The 18410-nt window shown below is 36.0% G+C and overlaps 1 protein-coding gene across 2 annotated transcripts; it reads right to left on the reverse strand.

The window, feature by feature from the left end:
* Positions 1 to 1030: 1030 nt before the first annotated feature.
* LOC114416204 lies at positions 1031 to 17865 on the reverse strand. 2 transcript variants are annotated; one of them, XM_028381073.1, is made up of 27 exons: positions 17487 to 17865; positions 16548 to 16707; positions 15565 to 15657; positions 15375 to 15480; positions 15104 to 15272; positions 14423 to 14597; positions 13006 to 13134; positions 11026 to 11565; positions 10223 to 10840; positions 8935 to 9003; positions 6628 to 6744; positions 6302 to 6553; positions 5994 to 6041; positions 5775 to 5912; positions 5472 to 5636; positions 5309 to 5371; positions 5112 to 5219; positions 4941 to 5024; positions 4816 to 4863; positions 4522 to 4596; positions 3799 to 3894; positions 3633 to 3713; positions 3477 to 3548; positions 3110 to 3154; positions 2950 to 3033; positions 1860 to 1963; positions 1031 to 1684 (listed from the first exon to the last, which is right to left on the reverse strand). In XM_028381073.1, the coding sequence occupies exons 1-27, from the start codon at positions 17708 to 17710 to the stop codon at positions 1465 to 1467; spliced, it is 4083 nt and encodes a 1360-aa protein (XP_028236874.1). In that variant the 5' UTR covers positions 17711 to 17865; the 3' UTR covers positions 1031 to 1464. The 2 variants fall into 2 exon arrangements, with proteins under 2 accessions (XP_028236874.1, XP_028236868.1); XM_028381067.1 differs by having other exon boundaries at positions 11023 to 11565.
* Positions 17866 to 18410: the final 545 nt, after the last annotated feature.

Raw genomic sequence — 18410 nt, forward strand, 5'->3', positions numbered from 1 at the left:
TGGAAAATTTGTGGCATCTTTTATTTGGGTACGAGAAAAGTCAGTTGTGGTGACAAAAATTGGGTTTATGGAGTGTTGTTTTCCTGTTTTGAACAGCTGCCAGTCAACAAAAGAAGCTATCTTTGAGCTTATTGCCTCTCTTCAGCAGCCTAAGAAAGCGTTATTCGCTGCAGGGGTATGGAGCCTTTGGAGGTCCAGAAATGATCAATTATAGGACAGCAATTCTATGTATGCTAAGCAGACAGCTACCCGGGCGATTCAGTTTCTGCATGATTGGAAAAAAGCTAATGATATGGAGGATCGCAGGTGTGGTTTTACTCCATCAAACCATAACACTCGCTGGGCAGCCCCTCCCACTAATTTTTTCAAGTGTAATGATGATGCTTCTCTCTCTAGAGGCTATTTTGACTGCTTGGGGAAGCAGCCGAAAAGATGATTCGGGGGCTTTTGCTATAGCTCGAACTGGGTGGGAGACTCCCTGCATGAACATCATTGAGGGAGAAGCGATGGGAGTGCTTAAAGCTCTCACTTGGTTGACTGAGCTTAGCCTTACTCATGTTATTGTGGAATCTGATTGCAAAGTAGTTTTAGATAAAATTAACAACTTTGATACTGATGTTACAGAAATAGGATGTCATTGCTGAGTGTAGAAGATTTTTGTGCAAAATCCAACTATAGGGTAAAATTTGTAAAGAGACAAGCTAACAATGTTGCACACCTGCTTGCAAGGGGAGCAACAAATTAAGCTAGGCTCAAAGATTATCATTATATCCCTTGTATTTACCAAACTATCATGAATTGTCAAAAAAACACAAAAATAAACAAATTTGGATGACAGTATACATTTTTCAAAATGATGCTTATAAAATTAACACATTTTTGGGCAAACTTTATTTCGTACCACTACATAATGGAAAAATTAATAATAAGCGTATTTTCGTATTTAAATATGAAATCATAGCAAATAAATTAAACAAAGAGATTGTAGTAACTTTCGCAGTTTCAAAAGCAAACATAATGGTACATAAAATATGGGCAAAATTACTCCTCTGAACTGATCCTTGTCTTAACCAGAGATACAAGATGAGTCAAAACTAACGCAAGAAAGATATCCACTGGGGGGAATAAACATGTATATATACACATTTTAATAGGAACACAGTAAGTTCTAGCAGAAAAACAAAATTTGGGGCCAAAATAGGAACATATTTCATTCCAATATACATTATTCCACCTATACATTTACACGCCAGGCTGTTGCCTAATGCAAAGTTACAAAGAAGGGGTCAAGAGCACATGGCCCAACTATTTAGCTATCTGAATATGTTAAATTCAGCAATATTGGCTCTTCATTCCTTTGTCTGGAGAGAGCCCACCGCAGTTAGTCTAGGTTAGGTCTAGGCTAATTCAACCTGAGACTGACAGTTGATTAGTAAATCACACCACTCCATGGTTGCTTACAGTTTAGCTCGCTGTAGATGATTCTTTAGATTTTTCTGTCGCTGTGTCCTTGTCTGAATTGCTTGTCTCACCAGTCTGTGTCTGACTAGTTTGTGTCTGACTAGTTTGTGTCTGAGTAGTCTGTGTTTGACTAGTCTGTGTCTGACTAGTTTGTGTCTGAGTAGTTTGTGCTTGACTTAAAACCTGAGAATCGGAAGCAAGTCCCAGAACAACCAGCATAGCCCTAAACACATTCAAAAACAGAGAATCAATATTGTTGGCAAACATAATAAGCACGGTAGCTACCCCCACCCAAAAAAAATAATAATAATAAAACAAATTCACCCTCAAAGAAATAGAGTAGAAGGGGAAGAAAAAGGTAAATTCACAGCATTGTTGTGCCTAGTGAAATCTTGAACCTTGGAAGTTTAGATTGTATATCTGGCTGGCTTGCATGCGCAATCAATGGTGCCTTCAAGGCTGCAATTCTATTTAATGTATTTTCCAATTGTGCTGGAGGCAGCTGCTTGCAAGAATACACCACCAGAAAACGCATTAGAAATTTAGAACAGACATTTTAAAATCTAAAAAGCTCTCAGAGATACCATCCAAAAACCAGAAATGCTAAAAAGAATAGGGTATATTGGTACCCCAAGAAAAATAATAGAAGGGTATATAATTAATAAGCATTTTTTTCTTTATTCCTTTTGGGTTCACTTAATGTGATAATTAAATGCGAGCAATTATTTAAAAAACAAATTAAAAGCAACTGCCTTTTTCATTTTATTAACTCTTCTCAAACCCATTTGGTATACAGAAGTGAGGCGTCTAGCAGAGAATCAAGCTACCGCAGTCATATTTCAATATTGTATCATTAATCTAGCATGCATAGAGCTCCCTCAATAGTCACAAGGAAATGTAAGAAAATCTTACGATTTAATAGAACAAAGTAAAATTTGAACGTAACAGCAACATAGTATGATGTCACTCCATTATGTTGTGTCCATGTTGGTGCTTATGGCTTGGAACAGAATACTGATTACAATGGAAGCAGCATTATATTCTTAAATAATATACTTATGAAAGCTATTAGGATTGGGCTAGTGGTGAGCAGCCCAGGGAATTTGAATGAGGTTATTATAAGTTCAACTCTCATTACCACTGTTATACCCAAAAAAGGTAAACACCATATTTATGTTGTTTTACAGTTAACCCTAGAAATCAACAGGAAAGTTTCTCTGTTGCTACTGTTCCACATATTTCATGTCAGCCACTTGATGAATCTTCCTATATGATACTAATAACTGATATTTTTGTCCTTGCCTAAGTTATCCATTCATCATATAAAATAGATATGGTATGTAAGGGTGCAATGATGAACTGAGACAGTGAAAACTAATTTGGAATGTTACATAATGCAGAATATAGATTACAACTGTGCCATAAGTTAAAAAATAATAATAATAATAATAATAAGTTCCTGATAAAAGGAGTGAAGAGAGATAATACCTGAAGCAAAATGCCAAATGACTGTGGTTTTGTCAACTGCACACACTTCAAGAATCCCACCCATAACTTTGGGTATTTCCATATCTGCATCAGTTCATTTGATGTAAGTACACTGAACAATTGAATAAATTACAAAAACAGATAACAATAATATATTCACCTGCTTCATCACAAGGCGAGAAAGAATCCCCATTATAAAGTCCACCTATAGCAATTTATATAAGTCAATAATTCGTACAAATATATCAGATTCAAACCAAACAACCGAAACAGATATAAGGAATGATGGTAAAATCTTGTCAGTCAAAAATAAGGAATTAAATCGAAGGTAGCATATTAACAGGGAAATAGGTAAAATATAAATGGCTAAGCTTTGATGAATATATATGTGGGGCTTCAAAACTAGAGCTATATTTGTAAGTTGTAAACAATCAACTACCAGTTGGATTCCTAAATCCTGGCTCACAATAACAACCAAACGTGTTGCTTAGCATTATTACATTTCCAAGGATAAGTAAGCTTCTTACCAGTGTCGGAAAAGCACCAATTGCTTGTAATACTGTACGCATGAACAGTAAAGGAGGAGGAATCTGCTCAACCTGCAGGGAACATCATTTGTCTTGTGAGATCAAATAAGTTGAACATGCATTCCAAATATATAAAACAATTTCCACAAAACACACCAACTGATTCAATACTCTAGCAAGAACTTCTTGAGTAAAAGTTTGCCACTGCTCAAAGCAAGCATTGCATGCGTCTGTGACCTGCATATAAATAACCTCAGTTGTGCAAAATGTGTCTTTGTTTAATAAACCCGATGCATAAAACCAATCACCATCAGATACCTACCTTTTTCAAGGGAATTCCATCCTTTTCAGGATCAATTCCATGAATTGCAATTAAAACTTCAGCCGGAGTAAGCACTGGACCAGATTGTGATGATCCCTGTAAAAGAACTCGGCAATTAATTCAATTACAAAAATGTACTCAACAGTTCAGAACTAATTATTTATTAAAATACGGTGGAGAGTACATCCCACAAACTTTGCCGATTATGGAAGTTAAGACTTCAGTACAAGTGCTAAATTTCAAGAGTGTAGGGCCAATCCTAACAAATGAGGTATTGTTCATTGGATTTTTATGACAATTCAATACAAATAACAGTACTTTCTAGAACTATAACCATTATTGTGCCCCAAACACTACTTTGGTAGGGACCAAAATAGCGGTTATCCTGCTACCACTATCCTGCTATAGCATTTTAGGGGGGCAGCCACTCTGTGCCACTATCCACTACTGTGGTTGTTGGACCTATCAGACCGTTATCAAACCACCCGCAAATGTTTAGTCCTGCAAACTTCACATTCAAGATATCTGGCCCTTGGTGTGAGGGAGTGTGTTGGAGATCCCATATCGGCTAGTGATATGGCCAAAATACTGTATATAACTGGGGGGACAACCTTCACCTTACAAGCAGATTTTTTAAGGTTCTAGGTCCACTTAAGCTTTAAGGGACACATGTCTCCTTAAGTCAACAACTCTGACTAATGACTGTAAAGGAATAAATAATACCTGTAATATGCGCCCAAGTGCTGCTTGGAACTTCTCCAAAGGAAGATTCACAATGTGAGGAAAAATGGGCATTACCTGTCAAAAGAATTGTTAAAATATGTCCACCAAATGAAAAGCAATACCATTCAAGAAAATTAGAAAGCAAAAGACAAAGATATGCCTAAAGATAAAAAGGTCTTGCATAAAATCCATCAATGAATTCAATTTTTTTCTTGATATAAATAAATTATAATTTTAATTGAAAAAAAAAACGCAACAAAATTGACATCCAATTGAAAGAAAAATAGGGAGAACCTCATCATGCGATAGGAATGGTAATATCGGAATAAGAACCTCTGCATCCTGTATAGAATCAACCAGTTATTAACCATAATCCTAAGTTTCAATGTGAAACTGATAAGGCTAACACTTTAAAATACCTTGAGTTTTGAATCATGCAACCTTTTCACGGTACATATTAAATCCTTAGAAGGGACCGTACCATCTGTAAGTGTTTGCAATACCTGACATGGTCAACATAAAATTCACAATATTCAATGTATTCAAAATTCCAATACTCATTAAAAATTATATAAGGCAAGAAAATAAACCTGCATTAGAAGATTCTCGCTTCCATTTGGGGGATCTGAAATAATTTCAAGTAGATCTGAAGATGAGCCCATAGTACGTACTAGTATTGGAATTTGGCAACGTACTGCCTGCAGCATACAATTAATGATATAACCCAGTGACAGAACAACAAATAGTTGACAATATTCACTAGATCCCATATTCCAAAAACTGAAACCTGCTTCACTGCCTTTGATGTGCTTCTATAGATGACAAATATTTGGCGAAAGAGAGAATGTTTCTGTCATCATAAAGCATCAATATGTAGTATTTTTAATCAAATAACAGAACATGTGTTACAGAACATAAAAGCATGCATACTGGGGGAAATAAAGCAATACCTTTGTACACAAAGCAAAATACAATGACATGCACCTCTGAGCCTCAGAAACTGAATCTGGAGAAACACTCTCAGATGTGCATGATTGACGATTATCTGAGGGGACATCTTTAGTACTGCCACTCAATGATGATTGTTCGTTTGGAACCTTTTCAACATCAGGTCCCTGAAAATGAAAAGGGTGAAAAAGGAAAAAAAAAAACTATCATATCAAGTTCAACAACAAAACATGACACAAACTTACCATCCAGAGGACTCTAATTTAAAAAAAAAAAAAAAAGTAAATCCACGGATATGTGAATACCTTTTGTGAATCAGCAAAGGAACCTTCAACATCAGTAGCTTCAGTTGCATCGCCACTCATCACGGAGAAAAGCATTTCCTTTGAAAAATCTTCTATTTGCTTAGAAATGGATGACAGAGGATAAAGCTTATTTGCCACCTGCAATAAGAGCTCAAGTTGTCAGACATTCTGTTATGCAGTCAAATAAATGTTTCAACAGAAATTTAATGCTTAATGTACCAGACGTATCGCCTTCATACGCACTTCTTCCAGGTGATGCACTGCACTCTTTAATTGGAAAAGGAAAAAAAGTCAAAATTAAGGAAAAGATCAGATGTAAGCCAAAAAAATTACAATTACAAGAGGTCGCAAGGTTTGAAAATTCAGTTTCTACAATTCACGGAGAAAAGCAAGGGACAGTATCATTAAGCCATCCACTTAATGTTCAATTTATACATATGAAGAAAGAAAACCAATGAGGAATTATGACCAGCAACCACAACTAAACAAACATCAAAGTTTGTATGATAAAAGTAGGAGAAAAAAACCTGTAGAGCAATTTGTAAGCAAGTATCTCGAATGGGAGGCCTTAGAAGAATCAAACTCCATACAGTACTTAGACCTTGAGTAACTCTATCCGCATTCAGTGAGTGCAACTCCTTTTCACCTTTATCCCCATTTCCAGGAGAACACATATTTTCTAAAATTTTCAGAACTGATTTTGGTAAATAAGGAGATTCACCAAGCAATTTACTTAATGATTTATCTGAAGGTGGAAAGGAATCTCTAAGTGCTTCTGCCTGCAATTGAAGTAAACCAAAAGCTCAACTCATGCCTTGCTAATGGACAAAATCAAGAATAAAGAGGCACAGACCACTGTAAGTAGGAATTTTTCATATACAGAAGCTGCAGTTGTGGAAGAAAAGAAGTCAGGCTCCTCTTCAGCCTCACCAAATAATCTGTAGAGGACACGCAATGTCAACTCATGTCCCTGAGACGTTAGGTAACCATTGTCAGCATTTATAAATAAATGCACCTTGCACATAATAGCCACTAGCTTATCGGATTTATTTAAACCAAACAGCAATGTCCATCAAATCTGTAACATATTATATGTCCAACTACAAGACAGATAAACTCGATTTATACTCATACCTGATTTAGCTCTATAAACAACAGTGCCCATTACACTTACAGAACAATACATATTAACTCTAAATCTAATACAACTGAACATGTATTTGACAAGTTGAAACCATGTTGATAATGTATCTCTAATGACTATAAAAGACCAGCTCCCCAACTTCAGATTTGCAAAATACTATTGACCCAAGGAAAAACCTACGTGTTCAAAACCAGTTTTTAATTGATTTTAGAGAAATGTAAATCCTCTTTCTAATGACTATAAGTACTATCGTCGGATTCAGAAACAGGAAGTAAAGGAAGCGTTGAAAAGAATGAGTAATGGTAAGGCGGTGGGGCCAGACAACATACCTATTGAAGTGTGGAAAACTCTTGGAGATAGAGGTCTTGAGTGGCTAACCGAACTCTTTAACGAAATTATGAGGTCAAAACGCATGCCGGAGGAATGGAGGAGAAGCACGTTAGTGCCAATCTATAAGAACAAGGGGGATATACAAAATTGTGCAAATTATAGGGGAATCAAGCTCATGAGTCATACCATGAAATTATGGGAAAGAGTGATCGAACGGAGATTAAGAAAGGAGACTCAAGTTACTGAGAATCAATTTGGTTTCATACCGGGAAGGTCGACCGTGGAAGCGATTTATTTATTACGGCGGGTGACGGAGCAATATCGCATGGTCCAACAAGACTTGCACTTGATTTTTATTGACTTGGAGAAAGCATATGATAGAGTGCCTAGAGAGATTTTGTGGAAAGCTCTAGAGAAGAAAGGGGTTAGGGTTGCATATATTCGAGCTATCCAAGATATGTATGATAGGGTATCGACTAGTGTTAGGACACAGGGTGGAGAGTCAGACGATTTTTCCATCACAATTGGTTTACATCAAGGGTCAACCCTTAGCCCCTACCTTTTTACCTTAATTCTGGATGTCCTCACGGAACAAATCCAAGAGATAGCGCCGAGATGCATGCTTTTTGCAGATGACATAGTCCTCCTTGGAGAGTCGAGGGAGGAGTTGAATGAGAGGTTGGAAACTTGGAGACGAGCTCTAGAAACACATGACTTTCGCCTAAGCAGAAGCAAATCGGAGTATATGAAATGTAAGTTCAACAAAAGAAGGAGGGTTTCTAACTCAGAGGTGAAAATAGGAGACCATATTATCCCTCAAGTCACACGGTTTAAATATCTTGGGTCTGTAATACAGGATGATGGGGAAATTGAAGGGGATGTGAATCGTCGCATTCAAGCAGGATGGATGAAATGGAGAAAAGCATCGGGGGTGTTATGTGATGCAAAGGTACCGATCAAGCTAAAGGGAAAGTTTTATCGGACTGCGGTAAGACCGGCGATTTTGTACGGAACAGAATGTTGGGCGGTCAAGAGCCAACATGAGAATAAAGTAGGTGTAGCGGAGATGAGGATGTTGCGGTGGATGTGTGGTAAGACTCGACAGGATAAAATTAGAAACGAAGCTATTAGAGAGAGGGTTGGAGTAGCGCCTATTGTAAAGAAGATGGTGGAAAATAGACTTAGGTGGTTTGGGCATGTAGAGAGAAGACCGGTAGACTCTGTAGTGAGGAGAGTAGACCAGATGGAGAGAAGACAAACAATTCGAGGCAGAGGAAGACCCAAAAAGACTATAAGAGAGGTTATCAAAAAGGATCTCGAAATTAATGGTTTGAATCGAAGTATGGTACTTGATAGAACATTATGGCGGAAGTTGATCCATGTAGCCGACCCCACCTAGTGGGATAAGGCGTTGTTGTTGTTGTTGTTGTTGTTGTTGTAAATCCTCTTTCTCAGAAAGGAAAAACAAAAATTTATAGGCAAATTAGGATGGTCTATCTTTTTAACATTAAATTGATAAAAATGAACATAAACAAATATGAAAAAAGAAGATAACATCCATTACTCTTTATTTCTTTTAATTATGGGGCAAGGACCTGGAAATAGTGTCCTTCATTGTTTTACTCACGTCAAAGCTAATAGTTAAAGAAATTGACACAAACAGTAACACTTGAGACAAGAGCTCACCTCATGACCAGTGTAATCAATCAAAATATGCTTCTGTAATAGTTTCCATGGGTCTAAATCCAAGGGAAACTGCAGGAACAATAAAAAAGAGTGCACAGTATCAATTATAAAGTGTCCGTAAGCAAATACACACAGGTGCACGCACACACATGCACATACTATTAAATGAAGCTAGCATTGATTTTGGGATCTTAGGGATGTCTATATTACACCATTGGAAAGTGAAGAAATCCATGGAGGTGAGAGAGAAAGAGAAAAAACTGAAAAGTTAAGAAACTGTTATTGTATTATGAATGAGTTAGTTACAACTGAATACACAGTGGCGTATTTATAGAGGATTCTAACTACAGAAGTAGTTAGTCTAAATAACTAACTGTTATGCAGAGTCAGCAATGACTCAGCTGCTAACTAACTAACCGTCTGTGTCTATTAGAAAGCATTTAAGAATAGAGAGAGAAAAAATAGTATTTGATTGTAAGCAAGAAGAAAAAATCAAATATGAACAAATAACAGTAACTATGCATTAGACTAGTGATGAATGAATATCTAGATCATATTTAATATGCTTGAAATTAAGAACTGTAAAGCAGTTAATATGAAAACATTTAATATTTAAATCAAAGAATCATGGTAGACTATAACAGTAAAAGCTTAAGGCAATCATAAATCATGATCAATCCTATTTGTATTATAAAAACAGAAATTAGAGAAGGGGGTCTCCAGATCACATGTTCTCCATTTCTCATGGCTCTAAGCTATTATAGTAAAAATATATATATATATATATATATATATATATATATATATATATATATGAAGACTATTGTAACCAAGAAGCCTAAATTACAATGATCTCCAGAGAAGTTTGCTCAAAATCCACCCACCACCCTATCTAGCTTAAGAAGGCTATAAAAAGGGGGTATATGTGTTTGAAAAAAATTAAAGAGATATGCATCTGATGCAAATGTAAAGTGGGACAGGTTAGTGAAATTTCTGAAACTAAAAGGCAGGTCAACGTCATATCAAAAAATTTCCGAGGTCATTGTAGTTTCCCCTAAATGTACCTGCAACAGAGGGGAGCTTCAGAAATTAAAACCATCGTAAATTTTATCAACAGGAAACAACAGTTACAGAATACCAAAGAGAATAAATTGAGTTGGATCTTCCACGCTTCTAATGACTGAAAAAAGGTTTAAAATATACAGGTTCCTATACAGATCACTTAAATATTTGTTATTATACAACTGAAATATAAAACTGGGAAGTTTCAAGAAGCTGGAATTTTCACCTCAACTCCTAAATAAGCAAGTATCGAAAAACGAACGTTGGAGCCTCCAGCTACAGCTATTTGCTTATATGCATCAATAATACGCATAAAACATGACTGTTGCAAACGATCCTTTTGTTCATCTTCAAGGTCAACAACAGGAGCAATCATCTTTGGCAAGACTAATCGGGGAGGCACAACTGAAGTAGCTGTTGAGGACACCAAGCTATTGGCATCTCTAACAGCCGCTTTTGGGCTCAGCTCCTCAGATCTATCTGTTGATATTGATGGAGCTAAGTTCAGAGGTGACCTCTGATCCAAACTTGTATCTTGCTCTTGACTGCCATCTTCTTGGCATATTTCAGTGGAAACCAATAAGGAAGGAGCAAAAGTTTGTGACACAGCATCACTACGACCAAAAGAATCCAGGCCAGGGATTCCACTCTCTGAGTTTCCAACATCATGGATGTCAGGATCAGGAGGCACAGTTGTGCAGCCATTCTCTACTCCAGGTATACTGGCATCAGAAGATGGAAAATCAGGAGGCGATGGTATATTTTCAGACTCAATATTCATGCCAGAATGCACAGGACCAATATTTGTAGCAGTTTCAGCAATTTCTTCCTCCACTTGTGACTTCTGCAATATTTGTGTACATCAAAGTGTTGCTCAAAAGATGATTCTCAGAAATATGATGTATAAAAATAGACCAATTAAACCATTACAAATGAAAGGGACTGGCAGTAAATTGAAAAATAAAAAGGTAAGGCCTAAACTAAAAAACCAAAAATACCATATAAATAAATTAATAATTATACCACTACCTCTTTGGACACTGATTGATGTGCATCAAGAAGGGAAGCTATTGGCGGGAAAGTACTAGAAAGTGACATAACAGCAGCAACAAATGATGCTGGATATTTAGCCTTGTCATCAGAACCAATCATACTAATGTCTTGCAGCTGTTCATCATTTCCTTCAGCATTAGGGTAATACGTAGGTAGGTTTTGCATATTTGCCATCACCACCTCAGCTAACAAGTCAGCAGAAATACTTGAGATGAGAATTTCCAAATGTCCAACAGCTTTTTCACCTTGAGCAATCAAAGCACCAAATGTGGCAACAAGTTGCCGTACAGGCCCATTATCCACAACTCCTTTTGAAGGAGCCTCATCCTGAGAGTAGGCAGTGGTACATACATCTAACTCCTTCTTAGGTTCTTCCAAAGCAACAATTGTTGTCCTGACACGTTTTCCAGGAGTTTCTTCATCTTCAGATAAATCACCTCCAATTTGTGATCCTGATCGTTTTCTTGCCAAAGTATTCTGCACTGAATCGCCAGAATTTGTTGCAGGTTCCTCTTCCTGAGAAATAAAAAAATAAAGAACACAGTAAGCAAAAAATGAAGAGCAATACCTCTTCCTGCAGCTGGACAGTTTCATTATATATGAAGATTACACTCAATGCTTTTCTTTTCATTCCATTTTATTGGAGATACCAGGAGACTATAATAAAGTTGGATATAAATAACTAATGTCATCTTAATTTTCTAAAGCAACAAAAAACAAAAAATAATGGAACAAAACCCATTCTCAAAAAACAACAGAAATTTTGAAACTGAGTACCATCTATCTCTTCTGTAAATAACAATAATAATAATAATAATAATAATAATAGAACTATCAATTCAATTGTCTATATATACAGGCATCAGTGTTGTTAAGTGGCGGTGCCATGGCCGCTATAGCAGAATGGTGTGGTGGATTTTTTGCCAACCCCCCATAGGCAATTTGTGAAGGAAGGCCCACTATGGCAGCGCCATTGGCCGCAATTGTGTGTCTATATGGCGGAATTTTGGCCTTCCACCATATTCCGCCATTGATAGCATTGATAGGCATACAGCTTGGGGTGGAATTGAGCCAAGCCAAGTCAAGCTTTACTAGGCTTGAGCTTGGTTTGAGTTGAATACGCAAGACTTGAGCTTGGCTCATTATCTATCATAGGCTTTGTTTAAAGGCTCGGCTCGACTTACATAAAAGTCTGGCTTGACCTACGAGCCTATCTAAAAGCCTGCTTTTGACCAATTAATTGTTTTAAAACCTAATGAAATACTAACTAAAAAAAGAAACTTATAAAATTTCGTATAAGTAATGTAAAAATCCAAAAATAATTGATAAACAAAATCATATTGAATTCAAGTTGTTAAAACACAAAGTATATCAAAAGAAAATGAAAAAAAAAGAGCATAATATTAAAAAATATATGGATTAGAGATGATTTATACTAATATAGCCAAATAAAAATATTTAAATTGTCTGAAAATGTCTTTACAAAATATTCTTTTCTTTGGAAGTATTAATCTGGTTGCATTATCCTTTTAACTTAGTCTTTTTCTTTTTGAAAATTTTCCACATGCAAGTGAACTCTCTAAGCACTTTATGTCGCTTCATCCTGTCATTCATAATGCTATAAAAATGATATAGATAATAGTTACTATTATTATTATTATTATTATTATTACTTAAACAAGTCGGCTTGTCAAGCTTAACAAGTTTCTTTATAGTTTGATTTTGGTCTTTTTATCTAAAAAAGCTTTTTAAAAAGCTTGAGCTTAGCTTTTATAGTAAACAAACCGAGCTGTAGATAGGCCGAGCCAAAGGCCCTTGACAAGCGGCTCATTTCCATCCCTACATACAGCTAATATTTCATCCAGCTTAAAGAGTGCAAATATGTATGTAAGAACCAAAACAAATGAAAATAATTAAATTAAATAAATAACCATCCCAGGAAGAGAGGGTGGTTACCTTGATAACAGGTTGAACATCTTTCTCTCTCTCTATGGTTCCATTGCTAGCAGAGATTAGGTGGAACACCTGATCTGCCTTTCCTTCTGACTGCAATTCCTTCAAGGCCCCTGCCAAACGATCTCTCCACTACCAAAACAAAAATGAATTAGTTTTCTATAACACCATATCAGACAAAACCTCTTGTGAGTATGCACTTGATTAATCATAAATTCATTTAAGGAAAATGTCATCAGTGTTGTCAATAGCAGATCACGGAATATTGGAAAAGGCTGAAAATTCGCTATATCATATAGTGGATAGAGTCACGGGCAAATAGCAGAAGCCACATAGTGGTTGAAATATAATATAATATAATATAATATATATAACAATTATATATGTGTATTAAAAATTGGAAACGTGATGGAGACGGAGAACAGAGGAAGAACACACCAAGTTGATGGAGAACAGAGAAGTTTTGATTGTTAAGTGATTGCCAATCTTCTTGATAGGCAATGAATTGGAAACATGAAGAATGAAAAGAGTGTAGCATCCGAAACTAGAAGGCTATCTGTTTGGCTTTATGGTTTAAAATTGCAGCTGAATTAACTATTCAGAAAACAAAATAAAAAATAATAAACAGAGGATGGGTTTTTAAAACTCACAAAAAGCCATCCAGGTTTTGAAGGCAACCCGTAAGGGAAAATAAAAGGCTATTTGTTGGGCTTTTTAATTGAAAATTGCAGTCCAATTGAATTGACTATTCAGACTAAACAAAGTAAAAAATAATAATAAAAGGAGTTTTGAAGTCTCACATGGCACAACTAAACCATATGCACATGAGTTTTTAAGAAACCCATGTAAATTTTGAACACAACCCCCACAAGGCCTGTACCTGAACCCACACATGACCTGGTTTCTTTTTTCTTTTCGAATGCTGAACCCTAAACACCACCTTCTGTCCCCAACCCACTCACCAGATTCGATGTCTACAACACATCGGTAAATTTTACCGCTGTGCTGCGCCTGACTAGCAACACCCATGATGTGACACAAAGCTGCAATGCATAAGGCAGCCATGATTGCCTTTATCTTATCATGGACTCCGCAACATAATGATGTCGGGATCATGTTTCCACTGAAACCCATGGTGCAATAGCGAGACAGCGCTGCTATGCCCACAATTTAAACAACGCTAAATGTCATAATATTCAAAGCTATGTTGACATTTTCAACTCTCTCATGAAAATAGTAAAAATAAGCAATTGATTCTCTAAAATAAGCTAGACCAAACCAGTCGACGTAACATTTGTGGATACACCAAACATGTATCACTCGTGTTTGTTGTTCTCAGCTAAACCAAACACACAACAACTATATCGATCATAAAGTAAACAATCAAGATGTCAAGCACACTTTAGTCTAATAGAATTACCGGAGCAGCACTTGGATGTGTACATTTCGAGCAAGTAAGAAAGGCATTCTTCAAAGCAAAATGTGTAGCTGATACAGAGACCCCATTAACAACAGAGCTGGAAGGTTCCAAACTCAGCAAAACTGGCAAGATGCGGCCATAGAATGCAGGCCTGTCAATTGCAATGGCTGAAAGACTGGAAATATTCCAATAAGGAAGTCAATGGTAAGAAAGTAACAGTCAGAATAATGGACTTTTACAAATGGCATTAACAGTTAGTAGTAATTGCAGGTAATAAAAAATAATTGATTAACAGTCTTAGAACAATCTTCAGATTTTCAAAACGAGCATCAATTTTCTTCCAAATAAAACCCAGTCAAATAAGTTGATTATCTTGGATTGAAAGATGTCTTCATTCTCTTTCTTTGTACATGTGTGCACATATGTGCAGAGCAAAAAAAAATAAAAAAATGTGTGCACATATGTGCAGGTGTCATCGGGAAGAGTCATCTAATCATCACGGAAGTCTCATTGGGAAGTTCGAACAAAATAAAATCCTGTATGTGTGAGATTATGCAAGCAAATACTGGCCATCTGATCATCATTATGCATGTGTCATCAAGAATAAAATATGAAGTCATAATTTTTAAAGCAGTCACATTGGACAGAAAATCATAGGGTGTAAAATAAAAGATCAAATACCTTTTAATCAGCACAATGATTACTGAGTTACCAAGAGACTTCACAGTTGGAAATCTGAGTAGATCAAGCAAGAGACCCAAACGATGGCTGGCTTCAATTGACAAATCTCCAATGTTAAGTACAGGATGACCCCGCCCGAGCCATGATATATTAAATTCCACAGGCCTTCCTATAAAAAGAATGAGAAGCCATAAAAGCAACTGATTTAAGGATTATGATAACAACAGATTGGCACAATCATCTTTTTACCCAACCAACCTCAATGTAATACCTTGATGAGAAGTGGGCTCTGAGGAACCATTGGGATCATGCGTGTAAAGACAAATAACTGCCTCAACAAACTTCAGAGCCAGCAGCTTTGCACCACCACTTCCATGCTTTCAAACATGTTACCAAGTACAACCATCAAACAATAAACCAAAGCAGGTAACTTTATACTTTCAATAAGAGCAATTACTTACTTGAAAAGCTATTGAGTATACTTTGTCTTTGAATTTAAGCATCCATGCCCAAGCGGATTCAAGTGCGCCGTCTAAATCACTAGAATATAGACCCTAAAAATAAAACCAAAATGGGAATGTTGATATCATAAAATGTATACCAAGTATAAATAAAAAGATGAGACATGAGGTAATAAGATGAGAGATAACTGCTATAAGATATTTAAAGTTATAAAAAGTTAGCAAACCTACCAAATATTTGCCTGCATTTTCTTATTCATCTCCTGAGTTTTTTTAGATATGAAATTATGAATAGAATACTTGCTTTATTACTTTCTATAAGATGTTCTAGACTTCTAGTTATAATGCTGTACCAAGAAGGGCCAAAAAACACAGGTTGATAGAAGTTAAAGGCTTTCCAAAAGTTTGAAGCTTAGAACCAGATTTGGACAGTTGGCAGTCCCTGTCAACATATCAGAAACCCAAGAAAAAATTATGTTGGTATTAACACGACACCTTCCCTCACTTTTCCTGTTTCTTGATTCATAAATAAATCAAATTCACTAACCAATGTTTCCCCCACTTTACAAACAGGTTTTTTTAAATTACAGTTGCAGTTTCATCACAATCCTGAACATTGCGGGAAAATGCGGCCACAATTGTGGTTACAATGTGATTACGGAAAGCCCAAAAAACTTGGAAGTTCTGGTCAATATCGTGGTCGCAAACCATGTTTTAAAACCATGATTCCCTATAGAACATTAACTAAGTTACATCTATCCCAAAGAGCGGAAAGTCTAAATAAAACTAAGTTCTCAAATTGACATTCAGTTGCACAACTTTCAGAACAAACCCACATAACACTGACACACCAAAAAATCACAAGTCAAGTAACCACACTAAGACAGTCAAAACCAAGAATAACTTGTAACACCACAACTACACTCATCACCAATTTTGTCACATAACAGCAACGCACTCACCATTCAAAACAAAAAACTCACCTGAACCGCAATTTTCTCAAGTGTGGCACGAAACAAGTCAATTCCGCACAGTAGAGCTTGACGAACAACCGCCGGCGTGTCATCATCCAATAAATCAATCAGCACAGGCACAATGTCGGACAAGAACTCTGTGTTCTTCAATCCAATCTCCCCAAGCATCCTGAAACCAAAAAATAAAATTAAAATAAAAAGAGGTCCACCTCAAATTTCAATTCCGTGCACCAATTCAATATATTCAAAGTTTGGGAGTGAATTTGGTTTCATGGTGGAAATAACGAGAATTGATTTTACAAAAAATATAGATGTTTGGTCATTGCCAGATAAAATTGACTTTTCCTCAAACCCTCAGTTTGACTATAAGTAATAAAAAGTAGTTTTGACGTTGCTTTGAAAAATTTACACTAAATTTTATAGCAGGTTTGCTTTTAAGATATAAATTACTGCACTTGAAAATCAATTTCATTCAAAATCAATTGTAGAACCACTCATCGAAACACACACTGAGAATAACGAAGAGCCCAAAGGGGGAAAAGGTGTCCTCATTGACGAATTTGCAAACGGGGCCGAAGCGTTGGAGCGGAAGAGGAAGAGTAAAGGGAAGGATAGCTACCAGAATCAATCCTGGCACAAAAAACATGCTAAAAATTTGAAAAAATGGAAGCAACTATATGTTGCTTTGGCTTTCAAGGTGGAATTGGAATTGGAATTGATTATGGGAAAACTGAATCCAATCCAAACACACTAGACCTCGTATAAGTGATAAAAGGTAGCCTTTGCATCGCTTTGAAAAGTTCACACTGAAATTCTACAGCAAACTTGCTTTCAAGATAAAATTAAAAATTAAAAAAAAAATCCAAACATAAACCGCTTCGCGCGAAAATCAATTTTAACCAAAAATCAATTTTTCAAATGCTGATTAGGGGGAATAGGGGTACTTACTCGGTGAGGAATTTGCGAACGGGGCCGAAGCGATCGGAGTGGAAGAGGAAGAGCGATGGGAGGAACTCGGTGAGGAGGACGGGGTCTTCGGGGGGAAGTTCGTGGCGGAGTTGGCGCAGCGATTCGAGCTTGGAGGGGATGTCGATGGCCAGCTTGGCGGCGTTCACGAGACTCGTGAGCTTTTCACGGGAAGTCGCCGCCATGCACATTGTTTTTCCGACCATGACTGAGAGAGAAACACGCTAGTTTGGGAGAATTTGCATGGGAATGGAGAGCAAGAGAGGATCAGTGTTGTTGTGTTTTTTCTAGGGTTTGGTTTGGGGTGGAAGAAGAGGAAGAAGACGGATAGATTCGTTTGAAATTGGTGTTGCACAAAGCAAACGATGTTGCCCAAAGGTCATAAATTTTTTAAATATCTATTTTTTTAAGTGAAAATTAAATTATTTTAATAATTAACCAGGAGTGTCTCTTTAAATTTTTAAATAATAAAAAAATAAAAGCTAAATATAGTTAATATAAAATAAAATTATATAAAAATAATAATATAAAAGAATTAAAAATTTAATGTACTAAAAAAATTTAAAAATATAATTATCCACTGAAATGTGTTAAAAAAATGAGATAAATCTTATTATTAATAATTATAGATTATACCTATAATCAATTAGTGTTATGATTAACTAGGAAAGATGGTGTCTAACTATTTTTTCATGTTTTTTTTAAATAAAAAGAAAGATAATAGAAATTAATAGGTGATTTGCAAAGGTAATTAATTATACTTATGGATTATAGATTATATTCAGAATTAAGTTTTATATTGGATGCAAAAAAAAAAGCAACTTTTACGTAATAAATAATAGAATATGAAAACAATCGAAAAGGATCAAAATTGTTAAGTAAAAATAATTTACTGGAAATCATATT

Source organism: Glycine soja, chromosome 1 (assembly GCF_004193775.1).
Source record: "Glycine soja cultivar W05 chromosome 1, ASM419377v2, whole genome shotgun sequence".
NCBI lineage: Eukaryota > Viridiplantae > Streptophyta > Magnoliopsida > Fabales > Fabaceae > Glycine > Glycine soja.